The 19,075-nt window shown below is 37.3% G+C and overlaps 3 protein-coding genes across 3 annotated transcripts; 1 reads left to right on the forward strand and 2 right to left on the reverse strand.

The window, feature by feature from the left end:
- Nucleotides 6,346–7,818, reverse strand: LOC104725206. The gene is made up of 2 exons (XM_010443824.1): nucleotides 6,940–7,818; nucleotides 6,346–6,649 (listed from the first exon to the last, which is right to left on the reverse strand). Exons 1-2 carry the CDS (start codon nucleotides 7,304–7,306, stop codon nucleotides 6,615–6,617), a joined length of 402 nt encoding a protein of 133 aa, XP_010442126.1. The 5' UTR covers nucleotides 7,307–7,818; the 3' UTR covers nucleotides 6,346–6,614.
- Nucleotides 7,913–9,192, forward strand: LOC104725207 (BRI1 kinase inhibitor 1-like). Its single transcript, XM_010443825.2, has one exon. The coding sequence runs from the start codon at nucleotides 8,015–8,017 to the stop codon at nucleotides 9,038–9,040; it is 1,026 nt and encodes a 341-aa protein (XP_010442127.1). The 5' UTR covers nucleotides 7,913–8,014; the 3' UTR covers nucleotides 9,041–9,192.
- Nucleotides 15,122–19,059, reverse strand: LOC104725208 (glucose-6-phosphate isomerase, cytosolic; the record flags this gene model as incomplete). The annotated part of the gene is given in 17 exon segments (XM_010443826.2): nucleotides 15,122–15,326; nucleotides 15,407–15,604; nucleotides 15,689–15,757; nucleotides 15,848–15,901; nucleotides 15,996–16,069; nucleotides 16,157–16,220; nucleotides 16,331–16,459; nucleotides 16,566–16,619; nucleotides 16,708–16,764; nucleotides 16,997–17,063; nucleotides 17,349–17,409; nucleotides 17,492–17,564; nucleotides 17,847–17,895; nucleotides 18,247–18,331; nucleotides 18,423–18,490; nucleotides 18,826–18,868; nucleotides 18,963–19,059. Coding segments are annotated over 17 exon segments (1,266 nt in total), but the record flags the coding sequence as incomplete, so codon positions are not given.

A 19,075-nucleotide genomic window follows, 5' to 3' on the forward strand; every position in this document is an offset into this window, starting at 1 on the left:
GAACATCAATTTGTGGGATAAAGCTCTATGTCAGGCTGAGTTTACTCATAATCATGCACTTAATCGGAGTACCGGTTTTGGTCCATTTCGTATAGTTTATGGCTTGCTTCCGTGAGGACTTGTTGAATTGAGTAATGCTCCTGATCGTTCGCAGCTCCATGGTCGTGCTTGTGATTTTGTGGAAGAGTTTGTCACACTCCATGAACAAGTTCGTACTATCTTGAAACAGCCACGGTGAGGTAAAAGGCTAATGGCTATTCACATAGAGAGATATCCAATTTAATGTTGGTGACTTGGTGTGGGTTGTATTAACTAAAGATTGATTTTTGGCTCGCACTTTTAAGAAGCTGAAAGCTCAAAAGATCGGACCGTTGGGGGTGCGGATCAATTATATGCACACGGATGATGTCTTCAATGTCAACCATTTGGTTCCTTATCTTCCAAAGGATGACATGGCAAATTAAGGGACAAATTTTTCTTAGCGAGATCTTCACTCTTTTGATTTTAGGCTTTCATTCACATAAACTTGAACTTGTTTCACTGAAGAACGAGAACTTGTTCTCCTTTGAAGTCTTTTAACTTTCTGTTTTTCTTTCACGAAAACCTTAAGCTCCGAGCAAGCTAGGTTTGACTTTTGATCACTACATACTTGAGTGCCGCTAGTTTCTACCCCATCCCCCGGAATATATAGTGACACTAAAGTTGAATTTGATTGCCTTTAACCTAAGGTAACAATAATTAAAAATACAAGAGCTTGAGCTTCAAAATTAGATAGACATATAAGTGGAAAAAGCAAAAGGGGACCTAACAAAATCCAGCATTAAATTGGGTTGAGGTCATTTGAAAGGAAGAGAACCCATGTTGACACTTTTGGACATAAGTCGTTTCACGTACGGATGAATAACAAAGTGACATGTTGTTCTTCTCACTCAATTCCCCATGACAAATCTTATCGAATGAATGGTTCCACAAAATATTTGGTAACTTTCTATTTGTCCTTTGTACCCAAATGAATCTTTCTCTCACAGCTACATTCCATCCACGTGAATTTTGGTTCTTCCGAGGAACAAATTAACACACCTTAGCTAGGGGGATTATTAACCGGAATTCGAAATCTACTTCATTCGGATCCACCTCTAGATCTAAAAGATCCGATAATCTTATTATATAAAACTTATTTTCTAAAGTTAGTAATTCACAATACATGTTAGTTTTAATAATTAGAGATTCTCTCATCTATTAAAAAATTATCTGTATTTAACAATTATAAAATTGTAAATATATATTTATAAGAAAAATATAAAATTAAACAATATTAAAAATGTTAAAGGATAATTCTAATATGTATATCAACAAAATTTGTTTCAAAAATATAAAAAACATGCTGATAAGGAAAATTCACAATTTTAAAAATATAAATAGAAAATTCTTTTTTTTCTTGATAAATAGAATATTCTAATACATATACATATAAACAAAAAAATATTGTTTTTAAATATTTGATTTTTAACAAATATAAAATGAAAATTACAATAATATATAAATATTTTAAATAGTTTTTAAATGTAAAAACATTAATATGTATTTTTCAATAATATTAGAAATTATGAAATTATTTACTAATTCTAATTTTAAGTTACTAATTTTACAAGAAATTTTTTCTTTAAAATAGAAATGGATTAACAAAATTATATAATTAATTAATATAATATCATAATTAAAAAAATTATACAATCAATTACTAATCCTAAAAAATAGATAGTACTGCTCCGACCGCCACTTTTTAGTGGATCTAATGTCCACACCTCTCCCATGGGCGCACCTTCCTTAATAGACCTCATGTCCTCTCACTAGGCATGTGAGTCCATCCATATCCGAGTGTCGGTTTGTTATGTCTATGAGGCTTTAAAGACTTGTTTACCGTCCCTATAAATCACCACATGATATTTCCATGTGTTTTTTTCTCACTCGTAGAGTTCTGACAATCAATTCTCGGAAGGTCACCCATCCTTAAACTACTCCAGCTCAAGCAAACTTAACTCTAGAGATCTCTCAGGACTCTTGACCGAAAAGATAAGTGCACTTTGATGACATAGATAGCCAAATCAATTTTTTTAAACCTCTCCATAATCCGGGATGTCACATATCATCTCATATTTTCTCACCAAACGAATTAATTTCATTTAAAACACCAACATTGCTTCAATTTCTTGCTTCTCTTTTTCTGTAGAAAATTTATTTATTTATTATGAGGTTATCTCATTCTTGTGAGGATGTTTCATATAAAAAAGTGAAGCTACACAATAATTCTATAGGATATCTCATAATTTCTTCTTTTTTTTATAATTATCAAAATTATGTTATGAGGCTAAGCTTTTCTAAACTCACACACGTATGAAATTTGGTGTGTCTTAAGTTAAAAATAGGAATTTAGATTTTATATTCCTTCATCTCTAGTTTTTTTATCTTTTTTTTATCTATTTCCATGTTAACGATTAGTAAATATGAGTACTGTACATCATTCATCACGTAATGTATACGTTAAATATAAATGTTTACTTTTTATCCATTAGACTACACATTAAAAAAAAATAAACAGAAAATTATAAGTTAAAATTGTTAAACATAAAATATATAATAATTAGGAATGTCAAAATGGGTAGAGATTCATGGGTCAACAAAGCTCAGCTCAATAATAATCAGATATAGTATAGATGAAACATTATAAACTTAAATGTAAATACATATTTTAAAGTAAAAACGCACTAAACTCCATATTAGAAATATTTCCATCTATTAAACCATCATTAGTTGACCTAATCTTGTTATGTATGATGATTACATATGGAACCTATGCGATGACGATGAATATCTTCCATGAACAACGATTCCACGATGCTCTCTCTCTGAAATATTTGGATCCACGGACCACGACAGACGGCTCTGCCACCAGTACATTAGAACCAACGATAAATTTTGTTATCACTAACAAAAATATATTCTTTTTGGGAGTCAAACCCCAGAACTGGTGTACGACCTTTAAACCTTTGACGACCAAAAAGGCTTCCGCAACCATATGTGTCTAAAGATTTTTTTTTAATTATATAAATATCATAAAACTAATGAGATCTTTTTTTCTCGACAACGAAGCCAAAACATAACTATACAAGCTTAGCAAAAAAAAAAAAAACATAACTATACAACATAAAAAAATCAAAACATAATTTTAAGAAATTAATCCATATTGAATAGAATTTATCAAGATTGGTCAAAAAAACTGAGACTAAACCATCAGATGATCAAAACTAACTTGGTCTTTGCATCACATGGGGAGAGACTTTTAGTTGGGAGCAAGTCAAGGGGATCCAAATTTGTATACAAGGAGAGGGGTAAAAATGAACACCCACACTGAACAGAAAGAGACTGAATATGTGTATTCTATTGACAAGCCACAAAGGCAGAGATATATACAGATGCAGACTTGGTGAAGAAGCTATAGACTTAAATGCCTAATTACAATGCAGATATCAATTAGAGATATGCACAACTGTAAGAAAATGAATTGATAGCATTTCCTTATCTAGTGATATTGTATTTACTCCAATACCCTCCCTTAAGTTGGAGACTGAGGAGGATGAAGACCCAACTTGCCAATTAGTCCCTCGAAGTCGCGGCGTCCTAAGGCTTTGGTGAAGACATCCGCAAGCTGGGAAGTTGAGCGAACAAAACGAAGACGAATGAGATTAACTTTAGCAGCGTCACGAACGTTGTGAGAATCGAGTTTGACATGTTTGGTGCGTTCATGAAAGACAGGATTTGCGGCAATGTGAATCGCGGCTTGGCTGTCACAATGTAAGTCGATAGGAAGGGTTTGCTTGATGCCCAAGTCTTCTAACAAACCCTTTAACCACTTGAGCTCACGAAGTGTTAAGGACATACTGCGATATTCGGCTTCTGCCGAAGACATGGAGACAACATTTTGTTTCTTCGATCTCCATGATAAGGGTGAGTTGCCAAGAGAAACAAACCAGCCGGTGAGGGAGCGTCTACTAACGGGACAACCACCTCAATCTGCATCACACCAACCAGTGAGCTGTAGATCATCATCAGAACTTAAAAGAATACCTTGACTAGGGAAACCATGTAAATAGCGGACAACTCATAGGGCAGCGTCCCAATGTGCATGAGTTGGACGCTGCATAAACTGAGACAAGATGTGAACCGAGTACGTCAGGTCGGGGCGTGTCGCAAGGAGATAGATCAGGCGGCCAACTAAGCGGCGATACCTTGCTGGGTCGGATAAGAGAGGACTGGTCACACGACCAAGACTGTGTTGTTGTTCCATGGGGAATGTTTCGGGTTGAAAGTTTTGAAGGACACTTTCTTGGAGAATATCGAGAGCTTATTTCCTTTGATTGAGAAAGATGCCATCGGATCGCCTGGTGACCTCGATACCCAATAAATTTTTGAGAGCACCTAGATCTTTCATATGAAAACAGAAACTCAAATACTCTTTCAACTCGGAAATTGTATCGAGGCAGCTTCCCGTGATGACTAAGTCATCAACATAAACCAAAACGTAAAGCTAAACATGACCTCTCGTTAATATGAATAATGAATAATCACGATAAGATTTTTTGAAACCATACCAAAGTAATGCAGTCTGTAGTTTCTCAAACCAGCAACGAGGCGCTTGACGAAGACCATATAAAGACTTCCGAAGGCGACAAACAAGATTGTGATCACCATTCTCAGGTTGAAACCCAGGTGGCAGTTTCATATAAATTTCCTCATTCAAATCACCGTGTAGGAATACATTATGCACGTCCATTTGATGTAAGGACCAGTTTCGAGCAGCAGCAACCTTGAGTGTGGCTCGAATTGTAGTCATCTTTACAACTGGGGCGAATGTTTCGGAATAGTCGACACCTTCCTTCTGGTTGTTGCCAAAGACCACTAACCGCGCTTTATAGCGCTCAATCGTGCCGTCTGCAAGGTATTTAATGCGATAAACCCATTTGCATCCAAGAGCTTTCTTACCTTTGGGTAATTCAGTAATGTCCCATGTGTGATTAATTCCATGAGCATCGATTTCAGATCCCATGGCTGCAGACCATCTTGTGTCAGTGACTGCATCCCGGAAAGTGGTTGGTTCAGTGTTATCGGTGAGAGCCATTAGAAAAGCACGATGCTGTGGAGAGAATTCCTCCGAGGTCAGAATATCCGAAATTGGAAAACGACAAGTGGGTTCCGGCAAAATTGGATCTGCTGTCACCGTACGAACCACGAAATCCTTTAGCTTAATGGAAGGTTGCTTCACTCGCTTTCCACGACCCAGTGCTTCGAGAATCTCATGTTTATCGTGGGATGAACCCTCCCTGTCGTCGGGATCTACAGGTTCAATTGTGTGATGTGTATCGGCGGAAGAGGAAGGAGATGATGGAGCAGATGGGCTGGGCTCAGGCCCATTTTGAGTGGTTGTTTCTGGCTCAATATCCGGTGGTGGATCAATATGAGAAGTAGGCCCAGTTGATGATGGAGAATGAACGGTGCCATCGCTAAATTCAGCAGGACCCGGAACAGAACTCGATTCACCAACATTGGTAGTGTTGTTCAGAGGCGATTCATCAGGAAGCCAATCACCATCTAAGTCAACATCAACCTTAGAAACACCGGGAGACAAATCGTAAGAGGGAAAGACATCCTCAACGAAGACAACATCTCGTGAAACAAAAATTTGCTCTGGCTTGAGATCAAACAGAGTCCACCCCTTTTTGCCGAATGGGTATCCAACAAAAACGCACTTCTTACTCCTAGAGGCGAATTTTTCACCACCTCGCTATTGGTTGTGTGCATATGCTAAACAACCAAAAACTTTGAGGTGGTCATACTCCGGAGCAACATCGTAAAGAAGTTCGTAAGGCGTTTTTCCTTGAAGTAACAGAGACGGTGTGCGATTGATGACATAAGCAGCTGTCAAGACACTCTCGCCCCAAAATTTCACAGGCAGGTTGGACTGAAAAAGCAGAGCCCGTGCAATGTTTAACAAGTGACGATGTTTACGCTCTGCTCGGCTGTTTTGTTGAGGTGTGCCGACGCATGACGTTTGATGAATGATTCCTTGTTCAGCAAACATGTCGCGCATACACACAAATTCGGTGCCGTTGTCGCTACGGACAATCTGAACTTCCTTATCAAACTGAAGAGAAACAAGTTTTAGAAAGGTTGAAAAGATATTCTTTACTTGAGCTTTATCGTGTAGCAAGTATACCCACGTTCCTCGTGAGAAATCATCCACAATGGTTAGAAAGTAGTTGGAGTTGCAAGTACTAGAGGTGCGATAGGGTCCCCATACATTCAAATGTACTAATTCAAAAATCTTCGACGCTTTATTAAGACTGGAATGAAACGTATCGCGAGTTTGTTTAGCTCGCAAACATACATCACAAGATGAAAAATCCGAAACTCCTTTACTAAAAACTGGAAGTAAATCATAGACGCCATTAGACGTATGGCCAAGTCACTGATGCCAAGTGTCTTCGGCTCCACTTTTATTTGTGCGAAAAGCTGAAAAAATTCCTATGCGTCGAAAGAAGTATAGACCCTCTCGTAATTCACCGGCGCCAATCAACTCCCGCGTTGTACGGTCCTGTAACACACACCCGATGTTAGCAACTTGCATGACACAATCGCAGTCCTTTACCAGCTGGGAGACAGAGATCAGATTACAACGCAACTGAGGAACCAACAAAACATTTTGCAATGCAAAATTGTCATCGAAGCAGACTGTCCCTTTCTTATCTGTCTTAGTCTCATGTCCATCAGGAAGACCAATTTTACAAGGCAGTATTGATGTGATATCACGAAGAAAAGCAGAACTACTTGTCATATGATTAGAAGCGCCAGTATCAAGAACCCAATCAAGAGAATCAGGCTTACCATTTAGGCGATTTGATGGCCCCTTGTTCTGGTTTTCGAGAAGCTGCATCAATGTTTTCCACTGATCATTGTTGAGCCCAGTGAATCCACTCCTTGAAGCTTCAGCACTTTGGTCCTCAGATCCTATGACCATCGTTGCGTTCGCTCTTGCAACACCACCAGATCCGCGACCACGAACAGATTTGCCTCCTCTCTCACCCCACCATTGTGGATAACCAACAAGTTGAAAACATGCTTCCTTGGTATGGCCACGTCTTTTACAATGGGAGCAGAGGTGCTTGCTTTTGTCTTCTGGTGCTTCAAGAGGTTTAGCGATTTGCACTGCAAAAGCTGCAGCTTGCGTGCCTTGCTCCTCACGATTCCTCATCACCGTACGTACACGTTCCACGGATTTCACCTTGGAATAGACTTGATTTAGGTTTGGTAATGGCTTGCTGCTGATAATTGTTGTGCGGAGACTACCATAAACCTCATCGTTGAGACCGAGAAGAAACTGATATACCTTGTCATCCTCTCTTTTCTTCTCCAACTGACGGCGTAAGTCGCAAGTGCATCCACTTGACACGTCGGGAATTGATCATAGTTCAGTAGATCCTCCCACAGGATCTGTAATTCGACATATCACATACCACATAGTTCAGCAGAGATATATACTACATATGGTATGTGATATGTCCATCCCACCTCGAACCAATTTGCTTTCACATCAATACTAACATGTGTTTTTGGCATTACATTCTTTTTTCCACGACACAATTCGTCTACTATTTTTGTATTGACCATTCTATAATTTTTCTCTTTCCTTCGTTGGTCGTCTCTCTCCACGGCTTCCTTATCTTCTCCTCAAGAAAAGTTTTTGTCATATTCTTCTTCCACCTTTACAGAAAAACCGGAAAAATACTAATAATCATAAATAAATAAAGGCATAAAAGAAAAACATAGAACCCCACTTAATGTAAGTCTCAAGACCGAACCTAAATAATAATATTATTATTACCATCATATCCTTTGATCAACACAAAACTCCCTTTTCCCTTTTTTTATTTTTCTTTTCTTTTTTTTTTCCTCAATCATCATGGAAACCCATCTACAACAGGTGAAGAACAGTTCTCAAACTTTTTCTGAAAAGCAAAACCCTAAACAAGAAGCTTTGCAATCATCACCTTCACCAATATCATCCACTTGTTCTTCTCCTTCTCATGACTTCTCTTTCACTATCTCTCTCCAGCCTCTCTCTTCTTCCTCTAAACACATCAGTCCTACTCTTAGAGGTTCAAACAAAACGACATCGTCTTATCAACAAACCGATCCATTCGCCGTCGACTTGTCCCCGGCCGATGAGATCTTCTTCCACGGCCATCTTCTCCCTCTCCACCTCCTCTCTCACCTCCCCGTCTCTCCTCGAACTTCCACCGGCTCGTATAATGACGGATTTACCCTTCCCGTTAATGAACCTGACCAGCCTACCACAAAGAACAACAACAACAACACTGAAAACGCTATCACAAACATCAGTACGGAGGCAAAGAACAACAACAGTACGGGCGATAAAGCGGAATGTGAGAACCGGATAAAAACCAAACCCGTCAAGTCATTTTCTCTCTTTGGTTTATCAAAATGGAAAAAAGGGTTTGAAAGCAACGAGCGAGAACAAGAACACCATCAGCAGAAGATCAAGAAACCTATGAGCTTAGATCTAAGTCACGCTGTCAAGAAGTACATAAGGATGTTATTTCAAAGGAGACGAAACGGCACGCAGTTTAGGAACAGAAGACAGACTTCATCTTATTCTTTCTCATCCTCTCTCATGGGTCCGAACGGAAACAGCAAAACAATGATTAGTGGATCGTACAACAAGAGAGATCTGATAAGAGGAAGGAGAGGTGAGTTGTTCTCGGCTCCGGCTTCAATGAGAACATCTCCGACTAATAGTGGACATCTCCGAGTGTCCACGGCGGGACTATCGTCAAGCTCAGCGTCGACGTCATCATCGTCTAGTGATAGCACCATGGAAGAGTTACAAGCTGCGATTCAAGCGGCCATTGCTCATTGCAAGAACTCAAGCGCCGTTGATCGTGATGATAAGGTTAAGGGTTCTTGATTTGTTTTTTTTTTTTTTCTTTTGTCCTTAATATGTTGTTCTTTCTTGTCAGAAAGGGGAAAAAAAAAAGTGTTTAGTGTGTGACATGGAATTTAAAAATTACAGTACAGGTAATTATTTTATTACGTGTATAGACAGGGAGTTACTGTTTCTATACTATGTCTCTCCATAATTCATTTAATAATGATAATAATAAAAGAGAATTATTTCAAAGAAAGTTGGGCAAGTTTTGTTAGATTAATAGAATTATAGAAAGATAACAAGAAGTCCAGGCTGGGTTTTATTGTTTGTTTCCACAAATTGGGGATGACCAGAAACTGAGAAAATGAGTGGAGTTTCATTTTGAAAAGCAAAACAAGAGATGGGGTTTGAGATCGGTCCTTTAAGGTTGGTCCTCTTCGTTTGCTTGTCTCTGAGACAAAACCAATGTAAACAGTTTGTGGTAGAGACTATGCATAAACATAAAAATGACTATAGATTTAACTTTTCACACTAACCACTATTCCTCAGCCTACAAAACTAAGTATTGCATTAAAAGCATATTAAGCAAATAAAGTGTTACAACTAACTTCAACAAATACCACATGCTAAGTCAATAAAAACATTTATAGATTTAAGAAGACAATTGCCCCTTAATTCTTGCTCTGATTCGTTCTTGCAAACTTCAAGTTCCTCATCTCGATCGACAACAACCTTTTCTAATTTTATAGTGAGACTTTCTTCCTTCATTTAAAAAATAATAATAATAAATAAATAAATAAATCCTTTTATATCCCAGCTCTATGGTTAGATAGAAACTGTTGGAAAACTTTTTTATTAACAATCGTTTTACTATTCAGTTCTACGGTCTACTTTTAAACAACAAATATATAACCTTCTTACATAGGTAAAATACATCCTCCAATGAGTGTTATACCAAACACCTTTTTTTAATTTTACCTATATGGCTATATCACAATTATATTGATTCAATATGTGATGTTGATCTTACCAACACCAACTTTGAACTTAGCCATCAAGTTTTTATTTTGTTTTTCTCTTGCACGAAATCAATGTCAAATGAATGTAAAATTCAAAAGTATCTCATTTATTGTAACACTCGATCAATCTAATTTTTTAAAAACAACACTCTTTAAATCATTAAATTTGATTATAAATATTAGAAAATATATTCAAAACAAAATGATCAAATCATGCATTAAAATGCCAAAACACATATTTCATAAATTCTGAAGGTAATTTCATCAATTTTTAAAATACCAAATACTCAAAAACTACTTTTAATAGGGAGTACAAATTAAAAAAAAAATCTCCTTTTCTCACAATCAAAATTAAAGTCCAAACTTAAAAATTGACCAAAGAAAACACAAAGAATAGGTGAGAAATACTCGATAAAATTAGCTTGATCTCCATGTCATGCATCTCCTTCTTCCGTAATTAGAAACACAAGGCATTAGCTAGCCCCTCATGACATTTTTCCCTTACAAAATACTAAAAGATATTGATTTTAAGAGGTATGTTATGATATACTAGGGGTGTTCAACTCGGATAAACCGATCCAAACTGAAATGTTAGATTCAAAAAACTAAACTATATCTTAATATATGGTTTAAATGGATTATCTTTTCTATATTCGATAAACCAAATCTGAATCCGAACAAAGAAAAAAACCGAAAGAAAACACCAATATGTTAATAATATAATTGACTAAACTCCTAATCTAAATCGAAACCGAATCTATCCAAACACTCCAATATGGATGTATACCATTATTCATAAACTGAAAATCTGAAACCAAATCAAAATCCTGATTGAACACACCTAACTAAAATTGTTTGAATTTGAACACGGAAGCTATATATAAACCATATATAAACACTACAAGAAAACATGGAATTGCCGACTCTAAGTTGCGACTAAAGACTGCATTGCGATTGTTTTGCTATTGAATGGCTACTAAAATAAAACAGTCGCCTAGTAGACGCTAATTCAAGACTGATGCATAATGTTACAGTTTAGTCGCCTATTTGCGACTAATTTCGAGACCAATTTGACAGTCGCCAAACATTGCGACTAAGCAGCTACTCATTAGCGATTGATATATTTAATTTGGGCCTTAAACCAAATTTTGGCCGTAACAAAACGGCGAAAACCCAAATCGATCTCATCCTCACCCCCGAGATACCCTAATCTCTCATTTCTCTTCATCCACCGAGAAAACCTTAGATCTCAATTGCTCTCAATCGAGAAAACCCTAAATCTTCATCCCCCTCCTTGTATCTCTCGATATTGATGGCTGGAGTAAAGAAAAGAGGAGGAGGGAAGAAACCCCTCAAATCGAACCGCTGGAACCTCACAAACGGTGAATCGAAGACCCGCTACTCTTCCCAACCAATATACCTTCACGCCGACGAACCAGCGAGATCCAAACACTGATTCTCAGGGAATTCCTGTCCCAATCCTCCAGCCTCCAGCGAGACCTACACCTTCTTACCGAGACTATCCACCTCCGACAAATCTGTTCCAGAACTCAAGGAGCTTTCCAGGAACATCCCCTTCCAGCGAAGCTCCAATTAGGCGTCCTTTTCCTCAACCTCTAGCCTCCGCGACGACTCCTCTACCTCCACAGTCTCCTCACGTCTCAAATCATCGACCACCCTCTTCTCAACCTAGTCAACCTCGAGCAGATTCTGCATCGCATCATAGTTCTCAAGCGCAAAACTCACATGAGGAAGAAGAAGCTGATTCTGAGGATGACGGTGTTAGGCAATCAAATCTCCCACCTGATGTACTCGCTGCTTTGCATGACATGCTTGTCCAACCAGGCCGTGAGTTGTATACCACTGTCCTCTTTCCCTCGTTAGAGCGTGGAACCACTTGGTAAGATTATAATTTTTAGTTGATTAGTTTGATTAGAATTTTACTTGAATTGATTAGAATTTTACTTGAATTGATTAGAATTTAGGTTTGTTTGTGTTTGATTAGAATTTTAAGAATTTTGTATTTTCGATTTGTTTATGTTTGAAGGGTTTTTTTGTGTTTGATTAGAATTTTATTTTTGATTTGTTTGTGTTTGAAGGTTTGGTAAAGACAAGTCATCAATTACCCGAAAGATTACAAAAGTGTTTACAAACAAGTTTGATGGTCCATATTACGGTTGGGGTTGTGTTCCTACTGCAAGAAGAGAAAAATACTTCTTGGAATTCGCGGTAAATTTCTACTCCTTTCAATTTGATTTCTGTATTTATAGTTTTTTTTTTTTTTGGTTTTTTATATCACTAACAGTCTTCTTTTGTAGAAAACACACACCTGGGATCCCTCACTAACCGGTGTGGTTCAAGAAAAGTTCTATACCATTTGTCAAAACCGTATGAAAGACATGGTTTCCAAGGCAGCAGCTCAGCGAGATCAAGTGAAACCGAGTTGGATTGAGAAAAATCTGTGGAAAAAAATGTGTGACTATTGGAACACAGAAGAAGCCATGGCAAAGTGTGCAACCAATTCAGCAGCTCGAATGTCTGACCGTAATGGTCTTGGCCCTCACAAGCATGTATCAAGGCCGAAGTCTTACTTATAAATCGAACAAGAGATGGTGAGTTACATCATAACCTTTTCATTGTTTAATTACTTGACATCATATGGTTCTTAACCTTTTAATTGTCTAACATTTCAGGAAGTGGAATTGGGAAGACCGCCAACTATTCCTGAAGTTTTTCTCAGGACTCATACCAAGAAAGATGGTACTTTTGTGGATAAGAAAGCGCAAGCAGTTCATGAGGCATATAAGAAAAAAAGGGAAGCTAAGTTGGCTGCTCTGGATAATGATGAGTCTTCTGATGGTACTTCATGTCGATCAGTGCTATCTCACGAGGAGGATGATGAGCTTTTTCTTCAGGTAATTTGCTACTTTCCAATAGTTATTAAGTTTTTCATTGTTATGTAATGATGTAACTTTTTATCTCTGTTTTGTTTATGCAGTCTACTTTCATAAATGATAGAGGAACATACTTTGGAGTTGGAAGCCTAGGGAGTTACATCAACAGAAAGCGGAAGTTCTCTGGAAGCTCTTCTACTTTCACAAGCCTGCAAAAACAGCTTGAAGAAGCTAACCGCAAAATAGAGCAACAAGCAGAGAGGGATGCAAAGGCTTCACGGGTTGCAGCTGAGGCTTTATGAGTTGCATCTGAGCAACAAGCAAAGATCTCACGCTTGGTGTGCTTCCTCAAGACTAACCCAAACTATGTCGCCTTCCTCGAGTCTCAAACCAATGACCCAAACCCTTATGATGTTCAAAGTTAGGTTCCTTCACTATCCCTCCTTCCCTCATGTTTATGAAAACTTTTGTAATATTTGCGACTTGTACTCTTGGATGCTTTCTTGAACTTATGTTGGATGTAAAATTAAACTTATGTCTTTGTTTAATTTCATGTTTGTTATGTTTTAGTTATAGTTTTCATAATCAGTTTTGGTATTCTAAAATCAAATAATTCATTTTTACCAGATTTTTTTTTAAAACATGATAATTAAACAGTCGTAAAACAGTCACCGAAACGTACACAAAACAGTGACCAAAACAGTCGCAAATGAGTAACTAGATCAATCGCTAAAGGGTTGCAATTCAGTCGCTAAATTTGGCAACTGAATGGCGAGGGAAGAACGACCATAATTATCAGTCACCTATTAGTAGCTCCGTTTCGACTGTTTAGCGACTGATTATTTTAGCGACGCACTGTTTACCGACTACGCATGTCAGTCGCCAATCAGTTGTTACTAAGTAGTTTGCGACTGAATAGTGACTGTTTTTGTAGTCGGCGATTCCATGTTTTCTTGTAGTGAAACCCTGAAATAAAAACACAGTGTTGGGGATCTCAAAAATATCCCCTCTTTCAAACATTATCAAAAAAACCACTAAAATTTTGAAAATTTTCCAAATATGTGTGTATGCTTATAAAAATATACACAAATTACTTTTATATGTGTATAAATATATATATTTTATAACTATATTATAAATACTTTTTAAAAACCTTTTAAAACTTTTAAAAAACCTTGTAAACCTTTTAAAACTCTATAAATATATCTATCGAGACTCCAAGTAGTAGTTATTAGCTAGAAGTCTTGTAAACCATATAAAACTTTATAATTTTTCATATTTAAAAATGAGTATTTTTGAAAATGAATATATAAAAGAGGTATTTTTGAAAAATGGTACACGAAAAGAGGATTTCTCAAAAATTCCCAAAAACCTAATTGTTCGTTTTTAACAAAGCCACTAATTAACTAACTTCAACAGTCCCACATGATATTAAGTTAATGAAAACATTCGATCAGTTGATTCGTACACGGGCAACGGTCCCTTAACACAACAGGACCGATAGAAGCGCCATTAGTCGGTTGGGTGTTGATGTTGTTGCATGAACGCTATAAGTGCATATCTTGTTTTGTTAGGCTAGTTTTGGAAAGCAAGAACAAACCCCAAAACTTTGCAATTATTAAAGTTTTTACGTAGGACATGTCGAAACTCCTATAGAAACGTCACACTAGCTTAGCATCTTTAGGTTGTTTACTTGGATTACATGTGGTAAAGTTTATGAAATATGTGTTTTGAGCGTTATCGATTTTAGAGGCGGTCACCCACCAAAGTAAATGACTGCTAACACAAAAAGCACAATCACATGGTCATATCATTGACTTAACTGGACACAACTCGTGCACATGATGGGGTCATGCGCCGACAATCATGGTCGCGAACTACCATTCTCAGAAAGAAACAAAATTTCAATCGTGGTGTGATAAGCAAACCAGAGTTGTAAACTCATCACTTCATATTCTTTACATGCATTGGAGTGAACTTTTTAGTTCTAAACCACCAATTGTGTAAACAGTGTTGAAGTGGAGCAAGGAGTAATAGTAAGGACTTGTGCGCAAAAGTGATTATGTTTAGCAACGGTTATGTTATTTTCTGAAGCGGTTTTGTTCTCATCCTCGTCCTGATTTGGTGACTTTAGGATACAAAAAGGCTGTGAAATATTCTTAAACCTTTTATGAGCATATAAATTAATTAGAAAAAAAAAGCTCATCTAATAATATGCTCCCAGTTCTGAACTTATGGGGTTTGGATTATTAGAACTCATTTTTAGATGATTTATGAGTGCCGATGAAGTATACTGATTAGGGACAGTTGCAAAAAAAGAAAAACAAGCGTGAAAAATGCTCCAATGGTTTGCGTTTGGCTGAAGTCGGAGAAACAGGGGCTTGTTCATCAGATCTGCGGCTCGGAACTTGTCTGGAAGAGTGTTTGAGAGATGGTTTTAGGCAAAGCCATGAACGAAATTTGAGAATGTGAGAGCCTTTACAGAATCATACCTCGAGATATCGTTTCAAAAGTGTGGTGGTACTATAATTGAATCCCTCGATAGCCGTTCCTTGAGTGCGTGATGAATGAAGCTGCTTCCTCACCTGAGTAGCCAGAACTTTTCCTAGCTCAACTCCCCACTGGTCAAACGAATTGATACCCCACACAAAGCCTTGAACTGCAACTCTGTGTTCATAGATTGCCAACAACTGAAAACGATACATATACAAAAATGTCAGCTTTTATAGCAATAACCTTAAGACTGTACTGATAAACCTGAAATATCGACAGACCTGGCCAACACTGTAAGCAGTCAATTCTGGAAGTAGAAGGCTTAGAGAAGGTCGATTGCCAGAGAATGTCTGTGGAAAAATACAACAGTTTATACGTAATTATACTGAAAAACATAGAAGTCCTTTTTTCTAATATAGATCCAAGGCCATATTTTTTACCTTGTGGGGAATGAGATTTTCCGAAACGTTCTCTTTCTGCAACTGTTCAGGTGTCTACAAAGGAAAAACCAAAAAGTTTGTTTTACAACGGAACCTTAGTCATACATCAGTCTCTATTTATCCCGAATGACCAAATGTAATGTCTTACTTTCCCATATGCAAGCGCATCAGGCTGGGCAAAAAAGTTGGACATTAACTCGTCATGGTTACTGACCACCTCTCCTGTGAATCAAATTCAGAATTTAAGAAAGGGAATACACAAAAAAGAACTCAAGTCAAATTTACAGCAACAGAAATGGAAATGCCTACCCTTCAGGTACACAGGTTGCTGACTCTTCACAATGCCAATAAAATCACAAGGGATTACACGTCCCTAAAACATCATTAAGAAAGATGTAATGCATTTCTCGTTAGCTTATCATGCGTTGAGAACTTGCTAAAACCCGGTCAAAATTTCCAGTGAAATCTATGTGTAGCAAGTACCTGGTGAATTAGTTGGTAAAAGCTGTGTTGACCATTTGTTCCAGGTTCACCAAAATCAATCTCACCAGTCTCATACGGGAGAGGCAGACCATCAATTGAGACTCCCTTTCCATTACTCTCCATACTAACCTGAAATCAAACAATTGATCCCAGTGAAAAAAATTAATTTTAATGTCAAAAATAGATATGAAGAAGCAAAGGTTAAGGAAACAAAAGGGAAATCCACTTCACATGCCTGTTGAATGTGCGGAGCAAATTTCTCAAGGGCTTGAGAGTAAGGTAAGATGGCCTGAGAAAACCAAAGGATGTTAATGGAGGCTGAACATCTTAATCCGAAAAAAAAAATTCAGCCTGATGTAGAAGTAGTCAATTCTTACCCTGGCAGGATATCCAAGAAACGATACATTCCATACACTCAACAACCCTAAAAGCACCTGAAATCGTTAGAAGTCACCAAATCAACCTCTCACACTGCCTTGCCTACACTAGATACTAACATATGGGAATCTATACTAGGAGTTAACGGAAAGACTTGCTATCAAATGAGTATAAGGGCTGCTTCATGGAGAGTGATTCTATATTATCTCACACACCCGATGCACTCATACATATTATCGAAGGAAGAATTTAAGTTACTCTTGACGATTATCAAAATAAGGCACTCACAGGAATATTCTTCTCAAATGGTGTGGACTGGAAATGCTGATCGATGCTTGAAGCTCCCTTTAAAAACCTGCAATACAAAATAGAAAAGACTAAATATCAACTGCGTGCTTTAAGAAGGTTTCTTTTGGATTTAGAAACATAGAACATTCCATTGGAACAAAAGAGAAAGGAAGAAGTCATTCTGATAAGGGAAAACATAAAACAGAATATACATCAATATATTTCCTGAGGCTTTATAGTTAGAACCAGTACATCTGCAAGCTTATTTAAATAAATCTCTGAAGACAGATATGTATTACTTCCTATGCCAAAGACATTTTATGAGAAGGATAATAAATAGAAGCTACCGTACTTCTCAACCACAGAGAAGCCATACTGCAGCGACAAAGGTAAGACTCCAACAGCACTGCAAACTGCAGCAGATTAAGATAAAGACTTAAGTAAATGGATATGGGAGAGAAAATGAATCCACCAAGAAAACAGACAAGAACTTACCACTGTACCTTCCGCCGACCCAATCCCAAAATGCAAATGCATTGTTTGGGTCAATACCGAACTTCTCCACTAACTGTTAAACAAAACATCCAGAGTGTAAACATGCTCCTGACTTTCTGAATATGTAAATGTTGAAGTAGAAATAAATAATAAATCCTACAACATGGAGACTACCATTGTCCACTAACCTGGTATATAATTCAGTTTAAGATTAGATTAACATGTCCATCCATTACATAATTAGAAAGCCTCAACATAATCAGAAAGGCTCAAGTCTCTGTATTCGGTTTAACTTTCCTAAGATGGAAAACACAAAAAAAATAATGTCCCCAAAGAAACTATGGCAAATACATACCGCAAGATTAGTGCTGACAGCAACCATGTGTTTTGCAACAGCCGAAGCCCTGTTAAGTTATCCCATGTTAGATGAATGTTGTTCATTCACGATATCCAAAACAAGGGTAGAATAAAGAATAACAGATTATATTTTGAGCAAAATTGCTAGTAAATGTAAAAGCATAAAAGATTTCCTCTGACGATAATGTCTATCGTCTAGGGTGTCACAAATACTTTCTATAGACATCTACAAACAGGAAAAACAACATGCACTGATGCACGTAGCCGAAGTATGAGCAAATTCATTACTACATCACTAAGAGCAGCCAAAACGAGGAGTTGAAGAGAGAGGCAGATTTCTGGCCATGGTTATTGTAAGTTTCTAACAAAACAAGATTTAGAATGCCAAAAATACTAACCCAAGAGCAGTTGTAATCCATTCCCTCAATGTTCTAGCGTTCAGCATTGTTTCAGCGGTTGTAAATGTTTTTGAGACCACCACCACTGGAGTTATAAGTATCCTCAAGATTATTTAGAGTAAAGCCGATAAATGGAAATGATAAAGGTGCATTTATTGATAGTTTTGAGCATGAACCTAAAGTGGTTTCTGGATTTAGTCCATTGATATTTCTCGCAACATCAACAGGATCAATATTTGCAAGGCTGCAAAAAAAAGACACATTAAATTGAGGTGTAAACATAGACTGCCACAAGACAAAAAAAAAAAAATATAACCAAGAATGGAATCCAAGATGAATAACTAGATGCTAACAAGTTCAATACAGCCTCCTCTTACTAAGTTACCCGAAAATTAGATAAACAAGGAGTATGTGACACTAGTGGTAAAAGAACACATAAATTAGGAGTTTCTGTGGACCTTCAGGAGAAAATTTAAACCGTAAGCATATCAATAAAGACAATCATTCATTAAACTACCAAAGCCTTGCGGAAATAAACAGAGAAAAATATATGTATAGAAATAAATACGTAATTCTTACAATCGCAGCTGGCGTCCTTTAGCACTCTGTAGAGCTTCGGGATCTGAGAATGAAAATGTATAAAAGCATAAATTTGAATTACACAAGCTAGAAAGAACAGTAGCAAGAGGCTAGGTACCAAGACTAGATGCAGCCACCTGTTTGAATAGCCGTGTGCACAAACAGTGGACCTAAAAAGCTGCCACCAATACCAACTGCAACGACATCTTTCAGTGGTTTGCCCGTAGCTCCAACCTGTCAATTAGTGCAG

Source organism: Camelina sativa, chromosome 11, assembly GCF_000633955.1.
Source record: "Camelina sativa cultivar DH55 chromosome 11, Cs, whole genome shotgun sequence".
Taxonomy (NCBI): Eukaryota; Viridiplantae; Streptophyta; class Magnoliopsida; order Brassicales; family Brassicaceae; genus Camelina; species Camelina sativa.

Bases quoted from the DNA above. Each gene is read 5' to 3' on its own strand.
- LOC104725206 (XM_010443824.1), bottom strand. From the start codon at position 7,306: ATGAGGAATCGTGAGGAGCAAGGCACGCAAGCTGCAGCTTTTGCAGTG. The intron at 6,650-6,939 runs GTAAGCCTGATT...TGTGTGTTACAG, and splicing joins GCCATCAAATCGCCTAAATG to GACCGTACAACGCGGGAGTT.
- LOC104725207 (XM_010443825.2), top strand. From the start codon at position 8,015: ATGGAAACCCATCTACAACAGGTGAAGAACAGTTCTCAAACTTTTTCT.